Genomic DNA, 16,860 nt, shown 5'->3' with positions numbered 1-16,860 from the left:
GTACACAGAACGGGGCTCGCCAGCACGTGCCTCAGGCTGCCGCCGGTTCACGTGGCATCTCGCCAGGGCGGGCCCTGCCCGCCACCCTGTACACTGCGTCCATGCCGCTGCTCGACATGTTCCCGCCGCATGCTATGATGACGCAATGCCGTCCATGCATCTGCGGCGCCAGCTTTTGGAATGCTGCCACCGCAACACCCGTGGCGCCTGCGAGCAGGGAGCGGAATGCATGCCCCATCCCTCAGCACAGCACAACGGTAGAGCAGAACAGGCTGGCGCTGCTCAAACACATCATGCCAGCTTGACCGTCCAATTCACCCGCTGGGCAGCATCCACAGATTGCCCTCGGCGTACCTTCCACCTGCATGCCGCTATGAGTGACCGTGTCGATCACAGCGTTGGCTATCTCCCTCTCCGACACCACCACCCACTCTGCAAGCAGCAGGAGCGACCCTGACTCAGCCAGCATGCACCCGCGATGCCTGATTTGCCGGGCACTTCCATTGGGCAAACAGGACAGAACACAGGACAGCACGCAGGCCCACACGCCGGCCGGCAGGCAGGCAGCGCCGCACCATCCACAAAGCGGCTGCACGGCTCCAGCGTGATGGCACCGGCCTCCAGGCCGCCCACCGTGCCCTCAGACAGCGTGGGCCGCCAGTCGGCCTCCACCACCCGACCAGCCGCCACCGACTGCCGCATCACGTCGCTGGCTGCGGGCTGGCAGCCCACCACGCGGATGGCAGGGTCGGCTGCCTTGAGCACGCTCGCGATGCCGGCCGCCAGGCCGCCACCCCCCACCGGCACAAACACTGCGGCCAGGGTTGTGATGGCACAGTTGGGTTGGCAGCGGCAGAGGCAGGGTGTGGGAGGAGGAGAGCTTCTGAGCTTTTGCACACGCTTGCTACCAAGGTTCTGAACACGCTTTGCGACCGAGAACAGAGCCCCAGGCAGCCAGCTGCCCCCGCCCACCTGTGTCCAGCCGGCCCCGCGGCAACTGCTCCAGCAGCTCGACTGCGATACTGCCCTGCCCGCCCGCCACCTGGACGTCGTTGTAGGGGCTGACGTAGGTGGCGCGCTCTGCCGCCGCGTCCCGCCGCGCCTGTGCCTCCGCCTCCACACAGTCGTCTCCCACCGTCACCAGGGTAGCCCCCAGCTCGTGCAGCCGCTCCACCTTGGCTGCGCTGACTGTCCGGGGCAGGTAGATGCGGACGGGGACGGGGATGCCGCCGCGCTGCGCCGAGGCAGACTTGGCGGCGGCCAGCACGGCGAGCGCGTGGTTGCCCGTGCTGGCCGCCACCACGCCCCGCTGCAGCTCCTCGTCGGTCAGGCTGAACAGCTTGTGGGCTGCGCCGCGCGCCTTGAACGAGCCTGTGGCCTGGCGCGTCTCGCACTTGAGGTGCACCGTGCTTTCGTCTGCCAGGTCGGCCAGCCATGGCGCTGCCAGCAGTGGCGTTTCAAAGCAGATGGAGTAGATGGTGTGGATGGAGGTCCAGGCCTCGCGTGCGATGGGGTGCAGGCCCTGCAGGCCCAGCAGCAGCGAGCACACAGTTGTGCAGTGCAGCAGCGGCGCTGGCAGCGGCCGTTTGCAGAAGCGGGCTGGCACACCGCCCGCCCGCTTGCCGCCGCTGCCGCCGCCGCACCTTGAGATCTTCTCGTGGGGCCTTCCACCCTGCTTGCTTGACTCGGCTCTGGAATAGAATCCTAGTCTCGGCGCTGGCAGTCACCCTAAGCGCTGGCCTGCAGCCTGTGGCGGAGGTGCGGATGGGTGTCACCCGCATGGCGACGCCCTCTGCTTCCCGAAACCCTGCCCACCACGATCTTCAAATTTCTCGAACGATCAAGAGCGTTCGTGTGTCTTCGTGCAACCGCCACGTTGGCGGCGATCTCGAAATATCCAGAAAGCCCTACTCCGCACCCTATTTGTATCGGTCCCCCTGCAGCGCCACTTTATTCTCGAGCCTCCACCCCTGCCGACACCACCCAACCCCGCACCAACATGGCTGTCTGCTCTCTCGGCTCTGCGCTTCGCGCAGCCCCCCTGGTCGCCCACCAGAGGCGCACCGCTCTCGCCGCCGTGCCCGCAGCCCGCCGCACTCTGGCCGTGCGCGCACAGAAGGAGGAGTCCAAGGACGTGGCGGCGCCGGCGCAGCAGCAGCAGCAGGAGCGCGCCGTCGGCCCCGCCCGCTCCTCCGGCTACGGCACCCTGGACACCCTGACTCCTAGCTGGGGCCGCATGAACCAGGTGGGTGTGCTGCTAGCTGCCGAGGCCCTGGGTGCCTGCACCTCGCAGCCGCCGTGCCTGGCGCCGGCCATCCCGCTCCGTGCATAGGTGGTGCCGGAACCTGCCAAAGAGACACTCCAGAGAGACACTCCACCCTCACCCTGCTCATGCCCCCTCCCTTGTGCCCTTTGCCGGGCCCGCAGATGTTCCACGAGATGGAGCGCGAGATGAACCAGCTGTCGCGCGCCTTTGGCATGCCCTCCCTGGGCATGCCCTCCCTGGGCATGCCCTCCCTCTTCACCGACCTGCCCAGCATCGCCGCCGCCGCAGACATGCCCGCCACCTCGGCCGCCAGGGCGCTGGCCATGGACATCAAGGACACCGACAGCGAGCTGCAGATCACCGCAGACGTGCCCGGCCTCACCAAGGACGACATCAAAGTGCAGGTGGGGGCTGTTGGGGTGAACTGCGCTCGGCAGTCGACCCAGCGCGATGCCCACACGCTCTCACATGCTATCCTCCCGTCCCTTCCCTGCCACCCCCGCGTGCAGGTCTCCCCTGACCGCGTGCTGTCCATCAGCGGGGAGAGGCGCAGCGAGCACAAGGAGGGCAGCAAGGAGGCGGGCAACCTGCGCATCGAGAGGTCCTACGGCTCTTTCCTGCGCCGCTTCCGCCTGCCCGAGAACGTGGATGTCGAGGGTGCGCCTGCCCCTGCTGCCTGATGCGCCAACTCAACAAGCTTTGCCTGCCACGCTGGTTGCTGACACAGCAACCTGCAGCCATGTGGCCCAGCGCCTGGTGCCTGCCGCACATGCCGCACCCCGTGCAGCACCTGACGCGTGCCTCGCTGCCTCCTGAAACTGCCCGCCCTGCAGGCATCAAGGCCAACACCAAGGATGGCGTGCTGCGCCTGACGGTGCCCAAGACCGAGGCGGCCAAGCCCAAGCAGATTGACATCCAGGTGTCCGAGTGAGCCAGCAGGGAGAGGGCCGGTGCCCACTCCCCAGCCTCTGCCGCACGAGGATCAGCCGTTGAACCACCGCTGCCGCCTTTTTGAACGAACGCATCCATCAAGTATGATACATATGTGCACGCCAGCATGTTGTGCGCCACACCCTGATTTTTGGCAGCACACCCATTTCATACGTACTAGCGCGCCCCTACTGTTGATGCCCTTTGCTACACATGGCGCACGCTGCCCCGTGCCCCTCTGCTCTTGTTGGCAGGGGCAAGATTAGGCGTTGTTGCTGCCACTGTTTGCCTGGTTGATGCCCAGATGCGCATACCACTGTATCTGCCTGCTTCCTTGAGCACTTTGTAAGCGAGCAGTATCACGCGATGAACGTATGTCCAGGTGCAATGTCAAGCAGGAGCGCAGACAAAGCGGTTCAACTGGCCCTCCACCTGCCGCGTGCCGGGCCCCTCCTACTGCTGTGGTGCCATCCCCGCCACGGGGGCAGCCCCCGGCCCCGAGTCTGGCGCCGCCGCTGCCGCGCCGGCGGGCGGCTGCCTGGCGGGCGGCGGCGGTATGCCTGCGGCCAGGTTGTTGGCCACCTCCTGCGCGTAGTCGTCAATGAACTTGCCCCGCATCGCCTCCAGCGACAGGCGCTCAGAGGCCATCACGCTGTCCAGCTCCTCAAGGTACTGCGGCGGGACAGGTGGGGGTTGGGGAGGGGGAGGAGGGTGGGGTGGCGGTGGGGGACTGGTACGCGACGTGGGGAGGGGGTGAGAACGCAATGTGATGGGGTGCGGGTGGGATGGGCGGCCAGGGGCGCGCGACGGGAGCGGAGGATCCGACGGTTGGTGGCGGGCGAGCAGCTGGGGCCACCGCCCCAGCGATGCGGCCCTCGCCCGTGGCCCCCACCTGCAGCTTGGCGTGCACTTTCTTGAACTGGCTCTCCACCGCCGCCAGCACCAGGCGCTGCACCTCCCGCTCCTCCTGGTCAGCCAGCAGCTTGGCCTGCACAGCCGCGGCGGCCAGGCCCGTGGCCGCAGCCAGGCGCACGCGCGCCGCGGGCAGGGGCTGAAGGGCGGCGGAGGGGGGCAGGGCGACAGCCGCGGTGTGAGTGGGGTGCTCGCCAGGCACTGCTTGGTGGACCAGCTCGGCCGGCAGCCTGCACTGGACCAGCCCCCAGGCCACGCATGACTTGCCAGCACCACCCCCGTCGGCTCACCCCATCCTGCCCGTTGCTGCCGCCATTGGCGCCTTCCCTCTTGGACTGCCCGCCGCCCGCCTGGGGCACGGCCACGCCGCCGTCGCCCGTCAGCGCCAGGTCAGCCGCCACCGCCGCCGCCGCCGCCGCATCCTCCTCCGCAAGCACCTCCAGCGCTCGCTGCGCCGCCGCCGAGGCGATCTTGGGGCCCACCATGGCGGCCAGGAAGGAGACCTGCGGGGCGCATGGCGGGGCGGGGCAGGCGGCACCACGTCAGCAGCCGGCGCGGGCATGCATGACTGCCAGTGGAAATTCAGACCGCTGCTCCGCTGGGCTGCCAGGCACAGTGCCTGCGTGCACCCGGCCGCTGGCCGGTGCCGCAGCCAGCCGCTGGCCGGGGGTCCCACCTGCGCCAGCACAGGGTTGCCCACTTCGCCAAAGGGAATCACATCCTCCAGCACACTCGCCGCCGCGGCCAGCCCGCTGTCCTGGCCGGGCGGTGGGATGGCCACCTGCAGGAAAGGAGGGCCACACAGTGGGGAAGAAAGAAGAAGGTGGGTGGAGGGCCTCCTCACGTCAACCTGCTGAGCACGCAGTCTCCCCAGGGCGCGACGCGCGGCATGGCGCTCCCCTGCCCTGCCTCCCGCCCCACGCCCATGCGGCACCACCCACCAGCCCCAGGGTGTGCGGTCCAGGCGTGGCATCAGCCACCAGCGCCTCCTCTGTGGGCAACTGCAGGAAGCGCGCCACGCACTGCATCGCGCTCCTGCCGCCCACATGCTCCGCCACCTGCTGCCACGACTCGCCGTACCGCTCGATGCCTGCACAGCCAGGGGAGGGAGGGGCGGGGGCAGACCAGCGTCAGCGGCGCGGGCAGGCAGGCCCAGCGCGGCCACAGAAGCGGGCGCCGGGCGAGGCAGCAGGCGGTGGATCCGTGGCGATGCGGATGCGAGGCAGCCACACATGGCCTTGCCCCTGGGCCCACATATTGGTGCGTCCCGCTGCGGCCCCCCGCCACAGCCCCCCACCTTCCAGCAGCAGCAGCGTCTCCTGGTCGGTCCACCCCGAGTCGTCGGGCACCGCATCCGCCGCCGCCAGCCGGATGAAGTCCTTGACGCTCATGCCCGCAGGGAACTTGCCCTCTGCAGGCGGGGCCGTGGAGGGAGGGGGTGCAATGTACGGGGCGGGGTGGGCAGAGGAGACGGTGGGGCAGCGAGGCAGCGGGCTCAGGCGGCTGAAAGGTGCGGCGGGGAGGGGGAGGGGGCGCCGCCGCCCACCCTTGAAGCACTTGGGGCACAGGTCCAGGTCCGGCTTCTTGAGGCAGTGGTGGCGCAGCTGGGTGCACAGCGTGCCGCAGTCGGCGCCGCGGCAGTAGAACTCGGCCTGCCGGGTGGAAGCCGAGAGGGAGGGGTGGGGCGAGAGCAAAGCGTGCAGCGGCAGCAGCAGCAGCAGCAGCACGCAGCTTGCTGTGAAAGGCAAGGTGGCGCCCCTCCTGCCAGCTGCCCCGCGGCGCACCTTGGTGGCCAGCGCCGGCTGGCGGGCCCAGTTGCCAAACATGGTGCCGCGCACGCGCACGCTGGGCCCCCCCACGTTGCCCGTCAGCGCCGCCATGGCGCCCGCCTCCACCGCCACGCGCTTGGAGGGGCCATACAGCGCCTCGGAGCCCGAAACCGCCAGCCCCACCACCGCTGCGCACAGGGCGGCGGGCAAAGTGACACGTCGGCAGCGTGCAGGGCCACCGCAGCAGCCAGGGCCCTCGCCAAACCCGCCGCGCATGTATCCAAGCGGCGACACATCCGCCTGGGGTGCCCCCACCCCGCGCTGCCTGCCCCCTGCTTGCGTTCAGGCAGGGCGGCTGGCCTGCTCCTCACCCGCGTCCTGCTGCGTCCGCTTTGCCCCGCCCGCGGGCGGCGTCACGCGGCGTGCCAGGTAGTTGATGACCTGCCAGGAGGAAAGGAACTTCCAGATGCGGCGCAGCAGGTTGACGTCTCCCACCAGCGCGCGCCGCGCCTCGGTGAAGCTCAGCTCGCGGCTGGTGTCCTCCCTGCGGAGCAGGCGGGGGCGCGGCGCATGCCGCTGGGGCTGTTCGGTTGCTGGGCTGTTGCTTGGTTTGGAGACAAGCGGCCAAGGCCAGCAGCCAGGGACACGCAGGCAGGGATGGCTGGGGCTGAGAGGTGGAAATGCTGAGCTGCACCCCTGCTGCTGTGTAGGCAAGCCCAGGCGCAGGACGCAGCGCACCTGTACTTGTTGATGATGGCGTTACGGTACTGCCTGTACCGCTCCGGGTTCGCCCCATCCTGCCCCAGGAAGTCCTTGAAGTGAGCCTCCTCCACCTCGGCGATGGCGTCCCAGCGGAACCAGGCGGCGCAGGCGGGCACCAGGTATGGCTCCAGCCCCTCCCGCTGCGCCTCCCGCTGCTGCGGGCCGTCCGCGCCGTGCTGCTGCCGCGCCGCTTCCCCGGCACCCGGCTGCTGCTGCTGCTGCTCCCGCTGCAGGCGCGCCAGCAGCGCTGGCGCCGCCTGCACCGCCGGTTCGGGCATCAGCACGCCCTCCGGCCGCTGGCCCTGCACCAGGCAGGCGGCGACTCGCGAGTGAGCACAGGGCCTGCCCCAGGCTTGGCAGGCGCGCTGAGCGATGCACGCCCGCTCCTGCCAGACCCGCAGCCGCTGCGCCGCCTCCTCAGCAAGCGCACTGCAGGCTCCCGCGCAAAGCATGAGACAGCACAGCGGCAGCAGGCAGCCGCTCGTGCCTGCGAGATGTCTACTGCCGTGGCGGCATCCATGGCCTTGCGGTTGGGCTGCAGCACGCGCTGCCTGGTCACGCCCTCCGCAACCGCCTCCCCGGCGCCCGCCTGAATCTCGGGCAGCGGCCCCGCCTGCCTCGCAGCCTTGGCCTGCACAACAGACGACAGGCGCGCAGGGCGACAGCGGCAGGGCGACAGCGGCGTTCAGGACAGCGGGGGCTGGGCTGCCAGGCAGGGCCCCTGCACAGCCAGATCAGCTGCTGCACACCCGCCAGCACCACCAGCCACACACCCACCAGCCAGCGGCGCCACCAGCCGCGCACCCCGCGCCCACCTTGCGCCCCGCATCCTCTCCCTCCTCCCCCGCCTCGCGCTTGCGCTTGGCCTCCTCTGCCGCCTGAGGCGTCTCGTAGTCGCCCGGGTTCATCCACTCATTGTACCTCTCACTGTCGGTCAGCCAGCGGGCATACACGTGCCAGGGCCCGCGCGGCGGGCGGCGCGGAGGCTCTGCCGCCCCGGGTGCCGCCGCCGCCGGCACCCACTCGTCATAAGAGTCGGGCATGAAGAGCCAGTGCAGGCGGGCGCTGCCGCCCTTGACCTGGCAGGAAGGGACAGGGACAGGGCGAGGCGGGTAAGAGGCAGCCGCGGCGGCGGGGATGGAAGAGGGGGCCTGCCTGCAGCTTGCACCGCGAGGGCGCGTCATCCCCGTGCCTCCCGCCTTCACCCACTGCCTGCCTGCCCCACCCCGCACCCCCCACACACCGCCGGTGGCTCCCACCTCCAGTGTGCGAGCATATCGCTGGCCGTCGTCGGGGTCGCTGCCCTCGCCTGAGGGGTAGAGCACGTGCGTGGTGCTGCCGCCCTCCGACTGAGACACCTCGGCCTTGAGGTTGCGCGCCAACTCCTGCAGCTTGGGCACCGCCGCGCCGCACGACGGGTGCACATACACGTGCGGCGTGCGCACGTACCCCGACCGCAGCAGCTCGGCGCGGATGCGCCCAAACAGCTCCACATACTGCGGCAGGGTGGCGCAGGCGGAGGGAGGCGACGCGGCTCGGCAAGGGATGGGGCAGGAGGGGGCGGGGCAGCGCAGCATGCAGGGAGGCGGGAGCAGTAGTCGCCACCCAGCAATTGCGCAGAGGTCTGCCCCAGGCTGCGGCACCAAGGTGCACGGCGTGCAGCAGCCGCGCGCCTGGTTGCGCAGGTTCGGCGCCTGCCAGTCGATGCGCTTCATGTTCTTCGCTGTCATGAAGTCGGCGCAGGCAGCGGCGATGATGGACAGCGGACCGTCTGCCGAGTAGTCGCGCAGCAGGTGGGCCGGCAGGCGCATGAATTGCTTGTACAGCGCCTGCAGCGACGTAGGCAAGAGAGGAGTGCTGGGCGGCAACAATTGGCGGCGGGGCGGCTTCGGCACTGGACGGAAGGCGAGCTTGCAGGGGGGCCCACCCCGCGCTCACGTTCACTCCCAGCGCGTCCTCCATGAACTGCTGCAGCCCGGCCAGCAGCTGCGCAAGGCCCTTGCGGTCGAACTTGGGCCCGCTGCTGCGCTCGTTCAGGCGCTGCACCAGAGGTTCCAGCTGCTTCAGATTGTCCTCCGACTGCAGGTGAAGCACCAGAGGGCGTGTTGGAAGCGGCTTGGGCAGTGTACCATTCGGCGGTGCGCCAAAACGCCCCCACAACCCTCACCAGCGCATAATCGAGCTGAACGTTGCCGTTCCTTTTCCCGATCGCCACCACTGGCGCGGTAGGCCCATGCTGCTGAGCCATCGTAACCCGATGGCCGGCCAGGCCCCGCTGCCAGCGTTCTGTGCACTCCCTTCAGTGGGCAAGCGCTTCGGCCTTTGAAATCGTTTGCTCCAAATTAGTGCTGACTGGGCATGAACTGCCATGTCTCGGGGACCGAGGTCCGCCTCTGGAGACTGTATTCTTCTCGAATTCATCGACCCTGACCCGCGGCGAGGTCCCGGATGAGTGTCAGCAGTGTTCTAGGAGCCTTGAGGGGCGACGCGCTGCTGACCGCCTGGGCGGTCGCCGGGCTCGCCACACCTCTGGTGTATGTCAGTGGAGTGGCAATATGCACTCCTGCGCCCGCGGCATCGGCTCCTGCGCCCGCTGCAGCTTCCTCCCGCCGCCGCCGCCACGCCGGTTTAGACTTCATACTGGCGGGCGGGCCGCGCCACCTGGTGCTCCAGGCGCTGTCCTTTGTGAGTGGCTGACGGATACCTGCCTGAAGGTTACTCTGGGCCGCCTTTCGTCCCATTTTGCTGAGTGCTGCTGCCGCCAGCTGCCCGCCGCACCGGCGGTCGCCAGCTCAGCCAGGTTCCGCTCGCTGGCGCTGCCCCGCCCCGCAGGCGCTATGGCTGTGCGCTGTCCTGGTGGCCGTGCCGCTGCTGCTGGCGCGCTGGCACCATGCCCCGCTGCAGCCGGCTTTCCTGGACCTGCTGTCTGCGGCGGTTGCGCTGGGCGCCTACTGCGCGCTGCTGTTCCAGCTCAAGGCGCTGCTAGTGTTTGACCCGTCGGAGCCGCCGCCGCGCCTGCTGGGCCGTGCCCTGCGCGCCGGCGCCAGCGGCCTGTGCTGGGACGTCAGCCGGCTGCCCTCGCGCACCGCCCGCGCCTACATCGCCACCGGCATTGGCATGCTGTGGATCGGGCTGGGCGGCGCGCTGCTGCTGGCCACAGAGTTCCTCACAGACCGCCTGTCGCTGTCTGTGTACTACGCCCTGGCAGCATCCTGCATCACCTGTGGCGCCTTCACCACGCACGGCCTGGCCGGCTTCCTGAGGCACAGCGGGCCCCGCGGCGGTGGCGGCGGCGGCGATGCCGGCGGCGCCGCCGCTGCCAGCTCGCCTTGGCACTTCTGGCAGCCCTTCCAAGGCGGCTCGGCCTTTGTGCTGGCGCAGGTGCGTGGGAGCGAGGGCTAGTGCAGGCATGTTGTGTGCCAGCCGCTGCAGCGGCGGGGGTGAATAAGATGCCAATCTGCAGCTTGTTTTGATGCCTGCCATTCCCATTCGCGGCTGTGCCGCAGGCGCTGGGGTGGGCCCTCTACTCGTCGGCGCTGGTGGCAATCATCTACCTGCTGTGGCAGGCGGTGGCGGGGGTGGCCTACTGGTGAGCAGCGGGGCTGGCGAGGCAGCTCCCAGATGCATGCACGCTCCGGCATGCACGCTCTTGCTCGTGCTGCTGCGGCCTGAGCTGGCGAGCCCGCCTGCTGCCCCCTGCCGCAGCGTGAGGTGCTGGGCGGTGGCGGCGGGGGCGGTCATGTTCACGTCAGAGCTGCTGCTGGCGGCGTCGCTGCTGACTTACCGCGGGCAGAGCGTGATGAAGGCGGCGCAGCACATGGCGCCCCCCTCCCTCACCAGGGCCGGCCTGCGCGAGCGCCTCCTCAACACTCTCGTCATCGCCATGCTCTATGTGCCGGTGTGTGGCTGTGGCTAGTGCGACCGCATCGCCGCGGCTGCTGCCCGAGCTGCAGGGACCAGCCGGTGCCCGCTGGCGAGCATGCTGTGCTCCCACCTGTGCCCACACCAGCCCCGACCCGGCTCTCTGCCCCTCCCCTCCCCCACAGATGCACATCTTCTGCTCCGTGGTGGCCCTCACCTTCATGGCGCTGCCGCCCGCTCACGCTGCCGCGCTGTGGGGTGGCGGCCTGTTTGTCTACTACAGCGTCACGGCCTTTGGGCAGCCGGAGCACACGGGGCGGCGGGAGTGGCCCGCCATGCAGGCGTGGCTGGGCCAGCAGCTGGAGCGCTTCCTCCCCGCCTGGCTCGGTGAGCGCGGCGGGCAGATCGCGTCTGTGTGGCGTGCCCCAGCTGGCTAGCCCCAGCGCCTGGCCCCTCGCGGCACACCTGTCTGTCCTGCACCTTCAGACCGACCTGATGCGGATGGTCCCCCCCCCGGCTCCACGCCTCGCTGCAGGCTCGTTTGAGGTGGTGCTGGATGGCGGCAAGGACACGGCGCAGCAGTTTGACCCGCAGCGGCGCTATGTGTTTGGCTTTGTGCACCACGGCCTGTACCCGCTGGGTGAGGCAGGGCGGCAGAAGCCTGGCTGGGTGGCTGGCTGGCGGCGCCTTGAACGCCTTCGCTGCTTGCCGCCTGCGTTGAGGCGCTCGCTTCACGCGGCGCCATGCTCCCTGCCCACGCCTGGCGCAGGCGCCGGCTACATCCCGCTGATGCCCTCCTTCCGCCGCCTCGTCCCCGTGCGCCCCGTCACCCTCACCGCCTCGGTGTGCGTGGCGGTCCCGCTGCTGCGCGACATTGTGCTGTGGCTGGGGGCGCGCATCGTGTCGCGGCGCACGTTTGAGCACACGCTGCGCGAGCGGCGCGCCGTGCTCATCTGCCCCGGCGGGCAGGCCGAGATGTGCCTCACCAACAGGCTGCACAGGCACAAGGAGTACACAGTCTACACGGGGCACAAAGGTGTGGGTGGGCATGTGTGCGAGTTTGGGTTTGGGTGCCTGCCGTGTGCTGGCTGCCTGGCCGGGGCCAAGACATCGGTGAGTGTCTTTGGGGCCGGGGCTGGCCTGTGCTTCTGCATCCAGCGGTCGTCCCCAACCCAGCCGCGTCTGCTGCCGCCGCTGCGCTGCTGCGCAGGGTTTGTGCGCATCGCGCTGCAGCAGGGCGCTGCCCTGGTGCCCATGCTGGTGCTGGGGGAGGCGGACAGCCTGCACAACCTGATTGAGTGGCCCTCGCTGCAGCGCTGGTGCACCAGGAAGCTGGGGTGAGCGGCGGCGCCTCATGGGCTGGCGTGCCCGAGAGTGGCCACGCTGTCGGACGCTCTGGCAAGGGCAGCCGCCCTTTGCGCCTGACTGGTGAACCCCGTGCATCGACCTGCCCGATCGCCCCACTCTGCCTGCAGCTTCCCCATCCCATTTGTCATCGCGGGCCGCTGGTGCCTGCCACTGCCGGCCCCCACGCACCTCAAGTGAGCCCCCCGATGCACTTGCCGCTGGTGCAGCCCAGCCACGCTGGTGTGCTTGCCTGCCCTGCCTGGCTGCTGTGCAGGGCATGTGCATGCTGCACATCACGATCCGCCACCCCTGCTGCTTCCGCAGATTTGTGGTGGGCCAGCCCATTGAGGCGCCCAAGCTGGAGCGCGAGGGCGAGCCCAGCCAGGCGGAGGTGGATGCCACGCATGCCCGCTTCTATGCCGCCGTGGAGCAGCTGTGGGCCACGCACGCCGACACCTTCCCCGGCTACCAGGGCGTGAAGCTGCGCTTGGTCAGGTAGAGGAGGCCACAGGGACCAGCGATGTGACGATGCCGGGTGCTGCGGGGTGGCTTTCGATGCGCCTTCAGGACTGGGCCGTGCCATAGCCAGGCAAAACTGGCAAACTTGAACTCAATACAACAGGCCTTGTGTGCACATTCTTGCCCCTTTTCCTTTCGGGTTCCTCCAGAACCATTTTGTTTGTGCGGTACGTGTGATACTCTTCCCCCACTGCAATCAAATTCATGGACGTGTGTATATGCTCTTCTCAGGCAGGGTACCACCGCAACCCCACAACTACCCGCCCTTTTTTTGTACCATGGTTTCTGCGGCGCCGCTGCGCCGCCGCACACCCCGGTGTGTTGGCGCCGGTGCTTCACCCCCACACCCATTCAGTACCTCTCTTCCTGGTCACCGATGTATTCTCATTTTCCCTCTTAATCCTTTCTCTTCCGTTTGGATTGGATTGGATTGCTAGAATGATCTGTAACTCGCCGTGCGCCGCAAGGCAGAACCGGTGGCGCGCCGCAAGGCAGAACCGGTGTATGCACCAACAGCAATAACTTGATGCCTCCTCCAGCAGCCGTTGAATGAATGGCCCGACATGGCGCCAACAGCTGCAATGGGATGGCACCACCCCTGCGGATGTGCCAGGCGGCGTGTGTGCCCTCCCACCTCACGTCGGCCACGTGCAGTCCAGACTGCAGCCGCGCTGGCTGCTGTTGCTATCACAGCCACCAACGGGGCATACCCAGCATCGGGAGGGGAATGGGATCCTCTGGTGAATGCAATTTGCGAACCGGTGGATGATTAGTTAAGGCACAGCAGGGGGAGGTGCGGCGGCCATTACAATGCCCCCCGTGTGACCGCCGCCGCCTGCGGCAGAAAATTGGGTTTCGACGCACCTTTGCGCTCCTGGCTTGTTTTGTCTCACAGATGACCTGAGTTCAAGTAGTTGCATGCCCGCAGGCCGCCGTTTGGGCGCTGACCGGCATGGTGCGACCCGTGCTAGAGGGTACTGGCGACCGAAAAGCAAACTACTGTAAGGGCGCACACAAGCTCCCAACATTTCATCCTTGCTCCTGGCGGTGGGATGTCAGAGTAGAGAGTAGGAGCTCTCGCCCTGCACCCCTCCTCCGCTGCTGGACTTGTGTGTACACACCCACTCCGCCGCCCTCTCTTCTTGCCACCGCCCCCCCAGCTGAGCCGTCGGACCAGAGCCGGTGCGCGGATAGCAAAGGTCTGAGCCCCCAGTCGCACCATGCTGAGCAAGGCGGCCACCCGCGGCGGGCGCGCCTGGTGCCTGCTGGCGGCAGCGCTCCTGGTGCTGTCAGCCATGCCTGGCTGCGAGGCCAGGTGAGGGGTCTGCTGCTGGGTTGCTAGACGCTGCACCGCTGTTTGTTAGTGGGCGGCGTATGCGGGAACTGGTGGGCCATGCAGGCGCCGCAATACTGACGTTTGCTGCCGCCCTCCCGCTGGTTGTGCAGCCAGGGCCTGACCCGCAAGATTTATTCTGATGGAAACCCCGTCAACATCATGCCCGACTTTGTCAACATGGTGAGCCCGCGGAATGTTCACTGCCGTGTCACCCTTGTGGCACAGGTCGGGCGCCTGCCCTGCCCTAGCTGCCGGCCTCCCCGCTCTTGCTCAAGCGCTCCCAATCCGCTCCTCGCCCTGCGCAGTCTCCAGTGGAGACGTCAGTGGTGCCCTCTGTGGATGTCCAATGCCGCGACCTGAACAACGTGGCGACCTGCTTCAGCGGCACCTGGGGCGAGTACGTCGGCGTCACCTGGGACGGCTTCCTGGTGGTGCCAGCCAACGGCACCTATGAGCTCTTCCTCAACTCCGATGATGGCAGCGTGCTGTTCCTGGACGGCGAGCTGGTGCTGGACAACGACGGCGGGCCGCACGTGGAGCGCGAGCTGTCTGCAGTGGTCTGGATGGCGGCGGGCTACCACGCGATCCACATTGAGTGGTTCAACCAGCGCCGCCACGCCGTCTGCCAGCTCAAGTGGGCCTCCACGGAGCGAGGCATGGCCAAGCAGGTGGTGACCGGGGACGCGCTGCAGACCACCAACCCCAATGCCGGCAGCACTCCCGCCATCTTCTTCGATGGGCTCAACCTGTTTGTCTACCAGAACGGACAGTCCGTCTACAATTTCATCGACTACTCCACGCTGGCGCCCTCGGCGCTCAAGCTGCAGAAGATCCAGCGCCACCTGGACTGCTACCCCATGTCCCGCTGCTATGGCTCCTCGAGCACCCCCCTCCTCACCAACTCCTGGGCAAAGGTGTGCGTCACGCAGTGTTCTGCAGAATGTGCATTTGTCCAGCCCATGCAGCCCATGCACGGTGTGCACTTCGATCCCTCCTCGTCAAACACCTTGGCTCGCTCCCTTTCCCATGCGTGTGCAGTTTGCCGGCTACATCCTGATCCCCAGCCGGCAGCTACACCTTCTGGCTGGACTCTGATGACGGCAGCCGCTTACTGCTCGACAACAACCTAGTCCTCGACAATGGCGGCATGCACTCGATGCTGGAAAAGAATTTGACCATCACCCTGGCAGCTGGCTGGCAGCCCATCCAGATTGACTACTTTCAGGGCCCCGGCGTGGCAGGCATGCGGCTCAACTGGCAGGGCCCTGGCTTTGCCCGCAAGATCCTCCAATACCCCTACATTGCCTCGGCGCTCCCCCTGCCTCCCGGGCAAGCCTGCACGGGCGGCGACTGCATGCCCACCAACAACGGCTGCAAGCCTGGCCGCTTCTTTGCTGATGCCCAGTGCAAGCTGTGCCCGGCCGGCTCCTCCTGCCCCGGCGGCTTTGGCGGGCCCACCGAGTGCTCTCCTGGCTACTATGCTCAGGACACCGGCATGGAGGCTTGCTCCCCATGCCCCGAGTACTCCTTTGCCTACTTCCCCGGCTCCACCGCCTGCATTGCCTGCTACTTTGGGGAGCCCAAGGTTGTGGCGGGCAAGGATGATGGGTTCTGGCCGTACAACCTTCCTGCAGAGCAGGCTCGCGCTGGTGGGTGGCAGTGCATTGCGGCAGAGTTGCTTTGGCTTGCCTGGGGCGAGCTCGCTTCTTATCCTGCACTGTACTTGGCATCCCGCACATGTTGTGCTGCAGGCTACCGCTCCGCCGTCCTGACCGACAACCTGGGCAGCTGCCCCTTTGCGCACCCGTTCAAAACCGACTGCTCTGCCACTGCTGGACGCACAGTTGCCTTTGAGACGGATGCCTCCTGCCTGGTGCGCGTCTATGTGCTGGGAGACCCCAGCTGCTCCCAGACAGACAACATGACCATTGTGGATGGGTGAGTTGGGGAGGTGAAGGGCAAAGTGCCCTGCTGCATAGTGTGCATGCTGGCAGCACTGCAACCGCTGCTCATGCTTACTGCAATCTTCCCTCTGCCTCATGCCAACTGCAGCGCCTACCGCAACATCTACTCTGTTGAGTCGCTGCCTGGTGACACCACCGGACCCCGCATTCTGGCAAAGACCATCGGCCCCGACATGGGCCTCACCTTGAAGCACCTCTCCGACAACACCCTGGCCTGCACCACCACCATGACTGTCCCCCAGGCAGACCCAGAGGATGGCTGCCCCGTTGGAACCACGCTGGAGGTCCACTCGCAGGTGGGTGGCAGGCACCCAGCTGCGGCAAATCTCAGCTGCTGCATGTGCAGCAGGGTGCAGCTCAGCTGCCGGACTGCTCACTCTCCTGCCCACCCCTGCAGAACAGCACCGACCCTCTGGTTCCAGTGTTCAAGTACACAGCCTGCGTGCCGTGCACCACCGGCAACAAGTGCCCCACGGGCTCCTCTGTGGCCTGCGCCGCTGGCTCCTACACTGAGCTGGTGGGCGCCGCCGCCTGCTTCACCTGCCCCAACGGCACAGCCAGCCAAGCAGGCGAGTCGGGGCCGCAGCCATGCCATACAACCGCCGCGTGGATGAGGGGAGGCCTGCTACTGCATAAAGGCTTTGCCCTCACCTCACCTTCCCTGCACACACTCACGCCCACCTGCAGGCGCCGAGACGTGCCAGGAGTGCGCGCCCGGCACTGAGCCTTCCTCTGGCAAGGCCACCTGCCAGCTGTGCCCTGCTGGCATGTTCAACCCTGTGCCTGGTGGAGCTTGCCGCCAGTGCCCCGTTGGCACCTTCCGTGTGGCTGGCGGCGGTGATGGCACCCAGTGCACCAAGTGCCCTCCCGGCACCTTCACAGACCTGACCGGCCAGGCAACCTGCACTCCTTGCGCCACTGGTTACGCCAATGCCGGTGAAGGCGCCACGACCTGCAGCCCCTGGTGAGGCCGCTGCTGCTACTGCTCTCCTTTGCTGCATGAGCACCTCTGCCAGGTCAGCATTCCAGCATCACACCTGCTGACATTCAGCTCCAATGTACCCCATGCAGCGGCCCCGGCACTTTTGCCAACGGCACCGGCTCCTACACCTGCAACACCTGCCCCGCGGGCTCCTACTCCAACCAAGCCGCCAACCCCACCTGCACCAGCTGCCCCCCTGGCGAGATCACGGC

General features: G+C 67.8%; 4 protein-coding genes across 4 annotated transcripts; 2 read left to right on the top strand and 2 right to left on the bottom strand.

Annotated features, from left to right (window-relative positions):
• Nucleotides 1-31: 31 nt before the first annotated feature.
• Nucleotides 32-1,781, bottom strand: CHLNCDRAFT_134834 (hypothetical protein; the record flags this gene model as incomplete). Its single annotated transcript, XM_005846863.1, has 5 exons — nt 32-207; nt 355-432; nt 576-812; nt 973-1,522; nt 1,644-1,781. 5 exons carry the CDS (start codon nt 1,779-1,781, stop codon nt 32-34), a joined length of 1,179 nt encoding a protein of 392 aa, XP_005846925.1.
• Nucleotides 1,782-2,556: 775 nt separating this feature from the next.
• CHLNCDRAFT_23898 (hypothetical protein) lies at nt 2,557-3,197 on the top strand (the record flags this gene model as incomplete). Its single annotated transcript, XM_005847052.1, has 3 exons — nt 2,557-2,670; nt 2,776-2,923; nt 3,100-3,197. The coding sequence occupies 3 exons, from the start codon at nt 2,557-2,559 to the stop codon at nt 3,195-3,197; spliced, it is 360 nt and encodes a 119-aa protein (XP_005847114.1).
• Nucleotides 3,198-3,649: 452 nt separating this feature from the next.
• On the bottom strand, nt 3,650-8,887 carry CHLNCDRAFT_134832 (hypothetical protein; the record flags this gene model as incomplete). Its single annotated transcript, XM_005846862.1, has 16 exons — nt 3,650-3,868; nt 4,089-4,247; nt 4,399-4,611; nt 4,785-4,889; nt 5,050-5,198; nt 5,406-5,519; nt 5,655-5,760; nt 5,893-6,065; nt 6,249-6,421; nt 6,616-6,941; nt 7,142-7,270; nt 7,455-7,718; nt 7,899-8,135; nt 8,283-8,468; nt 8,578-8,718; nt 8,807-8,887. 16 exons carry the CDS (start codon nt 8,885-8,887, stop codon nt 3,650-3,652), a joined length of 2,775 nt encoding a protein of 924 aa, XP_005846924.1.
• A 589-nt stretch (nt 8,888-9,476) lies between these two features.
• On the top strand, nt 9,477-12,346 carry CHLNCDRAFT_52783 (hypothetical protein; the record flags this gene model as incomplete). The annotated part of the gene is made up of 10 exons (XM_005847051.1): nt 9,477-9,482; nt 9,544-10,020; nt 10,146-10,228; nt 10,345-10,537; nt 10,686-10,887; nt 11,036-11,140; nt 11,270-11,536; nt 11,711-11,837; nt 11,976-12,041; nt 12,172-12,346. The coding sequence occupies 10 exons, from the start codon at nt 9,477-9,479 to the stop codon at nt 12,344-12,346; spliced, it is 1,701 nt and encodes a 566-aa protein (XP_005847113.1).
• Nucleotides 12,347-16,860: the final 4,514 nt, after the last annotated feature.

The sequence above is a fragment of the Chlorella variabilis genome (assembly GCF_000147415.1).
Source record: "Chlorella variabilis unplaced genomic scaffold CHLNCscaffold_12, whole genome shotgun sequence".
NCBI lineage: Eukaryota > Viridiplantae > Chlorophyta > Trebouxiophyceae > Chlorellales > Chlorellaceae > Chlorella > Chlorella variabilis.
The sequence above is the reverse complement of the archived record's forward strand: the minus strand, read 5'-3'. Positions and strand labels throughout refer to the sequence as shown.